The sequence below is a fragment of the Nannospalax galili genome, unplaced genomic scaffold (assembly GCF_000622305.1).
Source record: "Nannospalax galili isolate Female #2095 unplaced genomic scaffold, S.galili_v1.0 scaffold2594, whole genome shotgun sequence".
NCBI classification, from domain to species: domain Eukaryota; kingdom Metazoa; phylum Chordata; class Mammalia; order Rodentia; family Spalacidae; genus Nannospalax; species Nannospalax galili.
Genome location: NW_008334924.1, coordinates 53,640 through 62,341, shown reverse-complemented (window position 1 = coordinate 62,341; position 8,702 = coordinate 53,640). Strand labels below are relative to the sequence as shown.

General features: G+C 46.3%; 1 protein-coding gene across 5 annotated transcripts in view; it reads right to left on the bottom strand.

Annotated features, from left to right (window-relative positions):
- Positions 1-8,702, bottom strand: part of LOC103731281 (serine/threonine-protein kinase WNK2-like) — an 18,011-nt gene that overhangs the window by 3,174 nt on the left and 6,135 nt on the right. Inside the window, exons 2-4 of one of the 5 annotated variants that reach the window (XM_017797286.1) lie at positions 3,474-4,617; positions 2,896-3,070; positions 1,219-1,482 (exon numbers count right to left, since the gene is read on the bottom strand). The exons of 1 other annotated variant lie outside the window; for it this stretch is intronic. In XM_017797286.1, the coding sequence (XP_017652775.1) occupies positions 4,600-4,617 (18 nt within the window). In that variant the 3' untranslated portion in view covers positions 1,219-1,482; positions 2,896-3,070; positions 3,474-4,599. Of the gene's footprint in view, positions 1-1,218; positions 1,483-2,895; positions 3,071-3,473; positions 4,618-4,640; positions 4,835-8,429; positions 8,465-8,702 lie in introns of those variants that run through there. 3 more of the 5 variants (XR_003848946.1, XM_029561871.1, XM_029561872.1) reach the window with 3 other exon arrangements.

Sequence of the window (8,702 nt, the reverse complement as noted above, 5' to 3'; positions counted from 1 at the left end):
GGGGGAGATAGAAACCCTGTGCCTTCCTTCATCTGCTACAATAATGAACTCAGCATGGCTGGTCTTGTGGCTGCCCTGCCAACAGCCTCTGGAAGCTGATAGCCATGAAAACCTCTGAACCAACGCTTGCAGACCTGCCCCCTCTGCCCTACCACAGCCCATTTCATTTACGCTTGGCCAGTTGAGACAGACTGGAGATACTCTGAAAACAAGATCTACACAGAACTTGTGATCCAGCAGAAACAATAGAAATGATACCAAATGAGATTTCTGCAGTTGCTGACTGAACTAAGAAACCCAGGCTCCAGACACTTGAAAACTCTGGTCTGCAAGAGGAAGTTACTCACCATCTCATTGATGGCCCATGGTGGGTCTTTCCCTTGGGATGTGGACATTCTACACGAGGAGGGCACGTATACCGGGTCTGGACTTCTGGAGGTGCTAGTTACCGCATCAGTTCCAAGCAACAACATGAAGGAGACCCTGCAGGCAGGCCATGGAAGAGTATATGCATTCATGGCTATGTCACCTGCCCTTGTATTGGCACTGTTGACACAGTCAGGGCACATCAAATCCACCCAGCCTCCTGGAGAGAACCTCCCTTTACTCCACAGACTCAGGCTCTCCCTCCCATTTCCTCAAGGTCTGGCTATATCACATTGCAAAAGAACTGAAAGCCCACCTGACAAGTCATCTCCTGACACAGATGCATTATGGTTCTTTGGGGAAGCGCCCCGATGTCTCTGGCCCTGTTTCTCAGGTTGGATTCACCTGGTGCTCATGGTTCAGAACATGATGCAATGCAATGATGGCTGGTTACTGCATGGCTGTCATGCCATACAGATGTAAGATGATGTCCACAATGGTCTGAGGACAATAGGTCAGAGCAGAGACCTGTTGCCTAGCACGCTAGTCCCCAGGGGCCATCCCTATCCATATGACCCATTGTCTGTCATTCTCACTTTGCATTTCAGAAAGGCAAGGCCAATGTCAACTTCCCGTAGGAGTGATGGGGGGGCTTCACTGGCCACCTCATCTTTCTTCATGTCACTTCTCTAAAAAACTCAGCAAACTAGAAGTCAAGACTATGCCTCAAAAACTCATCTTACACATAAACAGGAACCTAGTGGACTCTGTCCCCTCAGCCTCATGATACCCAGATTTATTTCCTTCATCCAGAGCCAGGTGCACTGTCCCTGAACAAACAGCCGGTGCCTCCACCTGAAAGGAGCCCAGGAGAACACTGCAGTCACTGCAGCCAGCATTGCCCCGTACAGCACCACTGGCTGCAAGTACCAATCTTCTGGATGTCAAGGATCCCTGCTGGGCCTGAGAGAAGCGGTGGGCTCTCAGGACAAAGTAGTTCCACGGCTACTGTACTTGCACGGTCTCTGTGGCCCAGGCCTGGCAGGGCCTGCTTTACTTTCAAAACAGGAACAGAACCTTCTGCAAAGTTCAGGAAAAATCGCAATCCAAGAAACCCTAAAGAAGGTAAGAAAAATTGCAAGAGCTTCTGAGAGAGGAGGGAACACCATGGAACCCTACAGGGAGGATTATGTGAAGACCAAAACGCAGACTAGTAGAGATGCTCATGTGTGAGTCAGGGAGAAGAGCAGGAGTAGAAGGCTTCCATGCACACAGGGCTTCCCTCCTGCCCTCCACTCTCCCCACGGGTGGCCATGTCCCGCCCCCTCTACCTCTGCTCTTCCAGGAACTTCCTCCTGTGCCCCACCACCTACTTATTCCTGCCCCACTCAAAACTCTTCCCTTTCTCCTCACTGTCCTCAGGGAGTCTGTCTCCTCTGTGCCGGACAGCTTTAGTGTCAACTGGACACGCCTGGGTTGAGGGAGCCTCGATTGGGGAATTGCCTCCATTGGACTGGCCTGTGGCCATTTCTGTGGGGCACCTTCTTGATGGTTGAGTGATGTGAGAGGGCCCAGCCCACTGTGGGTGGTGCCACCCCTGGGCAGGTGGGCCTGTGTTGTATAAGAAAGCAGGCTGAGCAGGGGCCAGGGGAGCAAGCCAGTAAGTAGTGTTCCTCCATGGCCTGTGCTCCAGCTCCTGCCTCCAGGTTCCTGCCCTGAGTTCCTACCTTGGGCTCCTGGATGAACTGTGACCCGGGAGGTGTAAGATAAAATAAACCCTTTCCTCCCCAAGTTGATACTGGTCAGAATATTTTGTCCTAGCAACTCAGAAACAAACTAGAACTCTCTCCTCCCTCCCAGGTGCCTTCTCCTCCCTCTCCCCCTCCTCTTCCTCTATGCCACCCTTCTACTTCCTACTCTCCCATTAACCCTTTGTCCTTCCTCCTCCTGGGCTTATGTAGTTTGTCAAATGCTGTCAGCACTTATTTGGTCAATCCGAATACTGCTGAGGATAAGACTGAAGAGCCAGAATGCACTGTCTCCATTTAGCTAGCTTCTTCAGACAAGCCCGGACAAGCTCAGGCATGCTGTAAATTTTTCCAGTTGCTACTCCCCCCCCCAAAGCTATAGATTCAGCAAGCCCTAAACACATAAAAGCCTTATAAGGTATGAACAAAAACTTCTGGCCCTAAAGATCTCAGTCAGCACATTCCAATGCCCTGAAGACAGCCCCTACCAATCAAAACTTCCTCCATACTCAGGATATGGAGCCATCCGCAGGTTTGTATAATGCTCTCCCATAAAAGCCCCTGCCTGCTGTTGTTCCGGGCCGGACGCCATCTTTGGCTTGGGGAGTCTGTGCCCCACTAGCCGCTAATTTAGTTACTTGAGACATTAAATTTCTGAATAAAATTTTTATGCATTTCCTTCATGTCTGTGGGCATTCTTCCCGACTCTTGGACCCTAACGAGATGACCGAGGTACTGATGAGCTGAATGAGGGGAGCTTCAGCTCACACCCAACACTCACAAGAGGTGCAGGGCCCTTGTTGTGATTCCCATTGGTGGATGGTGGGCGCTGGGTGTTCAGGCAACAGCGCCTCTTTGAGTTTCGGCCTGGGTCCCCCGTGTGGCTCTCGGTCCACAATCAGGCCGAACCCAGCCCTGTGGTTCAACAACCACAGAGCTGGGCCCCTTCTTCTTCCCTTGAAAGAAGACACAGGAAAGGGAATGTGTTAGTGAGGCTGAAAGGGACGGGACACACTCAGCACTGTGCTCCCCTTGCTGTCCCAAAGGCTCCACACCTGACTCCACCCTTCTCAATCTTTGCTTCCATTCCCCCACACCCTCCTCCCCACTTCAGTCCTCTTTTCCCTCAAGTGACTATCATCTGTTGCTGTCATTTCTGCCTCGTATTCCCAGATTCCACAGAAGGGCATGCTGGGAGATTGATCCTCTTAAGGATGTTCACGTCTCAAATTTCAAATCCCCAAATCGGTTCTGTCGGCATTTTGAACATGGAGGAAATGAGAGGCAGAAGCACATCTGGTGGCCCCGCCTACTGGGGTTCCTGTGGGACTCCAACTTCCTTTTACTGTAGCCGCTTACCTTGGGGGCATGCTGCGTTCCCTTGGGGTGGGGAGGCAACAGCAAAGTCTTCTAAACACCTGAAGGAACTGCCTCCTCACCCCCTTCCACACCCTTCTAGATGTGGAGACTGTGGGGGCCTGGGCTCTGCTGTTTTCATCAGGTGATGGTTCCTCAAGGACCAGGTCCCTGCTGTTTTCATCAGTGGATTTCTCATCCCGCCGTGAGTCCACGGAGGAACGTTCATTATAAGGAGCATCTCTGGGAGGTTTGTTGATGTCTCTCTCCAAACTCATGAAGTTGACGCACCCAGTGTCCGCATCGTCAGGTAAGTCCATGGACAAAAGATCACGACTTGGGGAGCTACTGGATGTCGCGGTGTTGTTCTCTCCCAAGTTACTGCAGACAGTGGTGTCTCTCAAAGCATTCTCATCATGGGAGGAGTCCAAGGAATAATTATGAGGACATGGTGTATGACTGTGTGGTGGGTCTGTGTCATTCGCGACCTGGCTCACCTCACAGGAGATGTATCTTATAATAGGTTCACTCCTGTGCCTCCTGAAGGGGAGGGTGAGAGCACTGGCAGGGCTGGTGTCTATACAGGGCCTCACAAGCTTCCCTATCCGGGAATAAGTAGCACCACAGCTTAGTTTGACTAGTATAGATTTCCTTGGCATCATTACGTGTTGTGGATTTTATGGATAGCACAAGTTCCTCAATGGTAAACCCCATGGAGCACACGGTTTCCACAATGTTGGTTACTGGGATCCTAGGGACGTTTCCTCTGGAGCCTGGTGGTGGACTTCCATGACGATCCCAAGGCCAGGGGTGCCCCAGCAGCTGGCCTGTATCCATCCTATAGCCAGGATCCCCAACGAGCAACATTGAAATCACAGTTTTTAGCTTTGTGGACACGTTTGGTGGAGATGGGTACATGGAGGCTAAGATCGCCCAGTGGACATCTGCAGGTGTCATGATCTTAATGGCAACAGGAGTATTGGTTCGGAGATGACGTGCCAACTTTACTTCCCCAAATGCGCCACAGACCGAGTTAATTAAGACCTTGAGTTTATCTCTGAGGATGTGTACACCAGAGAGGGTGGAGCTGACCTCCACCTTCGTGTCCCTCACCTTCGATTGTAGGGGATTACACCAAGAGACAATGCTAGATGAAAAGAAAAAGCAGGTCTAAGAACTTTACAACTATCAATTCCTGTATCATAAAATCACAAAGTAATGTAACGGCATACTTCAAGGTCACAGAGAAACGAGAGCCACCCACACCCCCAAGGAGATGACAAAACAATGAAGATCAGAGCTGGAGTCAATGAAGTGGGCGCCAAGACACGAACTCGAAGGTCAAATGAAAGAAGAGCTGTTACCTGAAAAGGAAACAACATGGCAAAGCCTCACCCACACAAAACCACTGAGAAGATGGAACTCGGGAGACTAGAGGCAAGAGCAAGTGGTATTCCAACAGACGCCACTTAAATTTGGAGGATCACAGAGGGGGAGGGGGTATTTTGAAGACAGTCTTTGGCAGGCTGGCAAATCTGAAACAAATAGATGCCTTTCTCGATTTGAATGACCAACACAGAAATTGAAATAAACCCCAAGTAAACAAGTTCACTGAAAGAGTAATAAGAAAAGCATTTCTCAACAAAACAGTCCAAGAGAAACAGATTCTCTGAAAACTCAACTGGATCATTAAAGAATAAACATCAGTGCTCCTGAAACTATTTCCTAGAGGGAGAAGGAAAGAACACTTCCAAATTCATTCTCAAAGACTGTATTACCCTGATAGCAATACCAAATAAATATCAAATCAAAGAGAAAACTATAAGCCAAGTTTCTTGTTGAACACAAGTGTCAACGACCTTAATGAAATTACTTGATAATGCACACCAAGTCTTATCGAGGTGGGTTCGGCAAGGAGTAGTTGGGTAATTCCACATATGTAAACAGATACCAGCATATAGCAGAATCAAGGGAATACGACCATTACCAGACAGAAGAGGAGGAAGAGGAAGAGGAGGAAGAGGATGAAGGAAGAAGAGGAAGAGGAAGGAGGGGGAGGAGGAAGGCAGAGACAGAGAGAGAGGAGAAAGCTAATACAGCCAACATAATACTAAGGAAGAGCAAAGTCAGGATCCACACCGACTTTAAGACTTACTAAAAGATGATCAAGTCAGTGTTGTGCTGTGAGACTAGATGGATGGATCAATAGAATGCATCAAGGAATCCCTGAACACCCTCACAAATATAATCAAGCAGTCGTTGATACTGGAAACGGTGATTCTATGGAGAAAGTAAAGTCTTTTCAATAGTGTTTTCATATACTAAGACAACTATATATCATGTGCAGAAGAAAAATCTAGACACTTTAAAATCCTACCCAAAATATAGCTGAAAATTGATCGTAGACCTAAATATAAAGTGAAAAACTTAACAACCGTCCATAACTGCAGAATGTTGGGGTCCGACAGACTGGGGAAAAAATCACATTGATCAGAAGCATCAACGGGGTTCAACAATATCCCACAGACAAAAACTCTTCTGCGGTACAAGTATGAATCCCGGCACAAGTCAGTGCCCTATGTGACTAGTTGTCTAATTTTTCCTGATGGTTCTTTGTGACGTCACAGCAAGGAATGAACCAACTGCAGTTGGGCAAAACCCCGGCTCACTGTCCCCAGGGCTGCGGTATTTCCTTTTCTCATACTTGTGACCAAATACCAGACAAGAAGCAGCCTAAGGGGGGAAGGATTTATTTGGGCTGTTGCTATTGGCAAACAGGAAAGGCATGATGTTGGAAGGAGGTGGGGGCTCAGTAAGACAGGACCTTGGCAGCCATTTACCTGGCTGTGGCAGTTCCACAGTCTTAATGACCCAAATTTATCCAGCTAGTCTGAACCTCCCAAGGGTGTGTCATTACCTCCCCAATCTGCCCTCCCAGCTGTGGACCAAGCATTGAAACAGAGGAGACAATGTGAAACATTTAACATCACCCTTCAGAAGGACACTTTCCACTTCAGTCATAAGAAGAGCAAAAACAACAGGAGGAATGACAGACTCAGGAAGCTTTGTGCGTTCCTGGCCACGGATACTGGTACTGACTAGTTACAAGTGAAAACAGAGCATATTACAATCACCGTTCACATGGGCCTCAAATGCTAGAATAACTTTGGCTTCTGTAGACCTCACCAATTCTATACTCTTGATAGTGAATGTCTTTTCTTATGCCCATACTTATGGGCGCCTCAGAAGACAGTAGCCCCTTAACACTGTGATGCTGTATCCAAGGCGTATTTAGTCTCCTATACGATATGGTAGGGTGGAAGACACTTAACCAATTAGGGAAGGTTTAACGAAATGGAAGAGCTGGGGAAACTTCCTAATGAAATTCATTACTTTGTACATTTAATTTATACCAAAGAAAGTTTAAAGGAGTTAAAAATGAGAAAGATATACAGCTCAGAATACAACAACACCAGGTCATTTTAAAAAACCTGCACTGAAAGAAAAAAGTAAATTTCCAAAAAGAAAATCAATAATAATAGAACCCAGGACACGTGAACCAAAACCAACACCCAAATTCACTATGCTGAGATCAAGCAGATCACCAAGGTCCAAAAGATTATTAATATATCCATTTTCAGAAACAATTTCTGGTCCAACTACTACTATCCAGCCAAAAAACAGCTTCTCTGCAGTATAAGGACGAGCTCCAGGCCCAGTACTGGCCTTATAGAGACAGGCATCTGCAGTACCTCACAATGACCTCCTGTGATATCACAGGAAGAAATGGACCAATCCCAGTTACCCACAGCCATAACCAGTTATCTTTCTGTCTGTCCTGAAGGAATACTTCTTTTTCTCACAGGTGTGGAAAACCCCCCAAAAGGAGCAAATTCTCTTCAATATTCTTTTTTATTTGTTTTGGTTTGATAATTTTTTTAAGCTTCATCCATTTTACTTATTTATTTATTTGGTCTTTTTTTTTTTTTTTTGGTCTGACACAGGGTCTCCCTGTAGACCCAGCTGTCCTGGAACTCACAATGTAGACCAGGCTGGCCTTGAACTCACAGAGATCTGCCCACCTCTGCCTCCGGAGTGCTGGGATTGAAGGCTTGCACCACCATGCCTGGCTTTATTTTTAATTAAATAGATATTTTATTGAGAATTTCATACATGCATATAAGGTGTTTTGATCAAATCCATGCCCATTCCCTCCCCTCCAACTCGTACGTATCTCCCCATCACTGTTTTTTTTTTTTTCTGATAACTTCACGTACTCTTTCTTCTTCAATTTTTTTTTAAAATGGGGCTTTTGGCAACTCTAACATTCCCCCCTCTGAAAAGGTAACCCTAAAATCTTTTAAGGAATAGATAAAAGTGCCCAAATGTTTTCAACATTTTTGGCCTTTGGAAAAGAGTAGGTTGCTAAGAGGCCCAATGACACTGTGAGTTTTAGCCAAGAAACTGGCTACTTTTCTTTGGGGTCTCTTTACCCTAACTGCCTAGTCAATTCCTACCTCCTATTCTTATCACAGCATCCTCTGAAGGGGTCATACCCAAATTGCCAATATGGAATTGGGATGCAGACTGCTCCAGCTTCTTCCGTTCTGAACAAGGATGCAGAGTGAGGCAATTGGAGTACCCCTTCAGTGGGTCTAAGACTCTCAAATTGCATAGCTCTTATCTCTAGGGGGAAAAGAAAGTCCTTGAATCATGAATAGGAGATGTGAAGGAGAAGTAAAGGCAAGAAGAATTAGCATTACAAGTTCTAGACAGAATTACAAAAAAGTCAAACGGAAATTTTCAAATATTCATGAGAGTCCATTGGAATTTCTTGACAAGGGCTTCCATAACATCCCTCTATCGTGTTCCTCCTCCTTTTTCTTTTTCCTTCCAAGGCTGGACTCTAGAGTGATGGATACAGGATTTGTTTTCAGGTACTTTGATAGCTGTTGGAGTGGTTAGAATCAGTGTCAGTTCCCTCTCAAAGGCTTCTAGATATGGGGAGAAAACAAACTTATCCATCATTTAAAAACCATAGTGGACTGTCTCCCTTAGCTACAGGTGTGCACTACAGTATTGGAGACCAAGATTTGAAGTCTTAAATCTGAGCAGCACTTTCTAGTTAGGAACAAAATCATCAATGAGAAATAACTGTCTAAATAACTTTTTATATGGACTTAAGACTAATGTCTGGGAAGTTTAATCCCTTGAACTCTTAAAGAAATAATC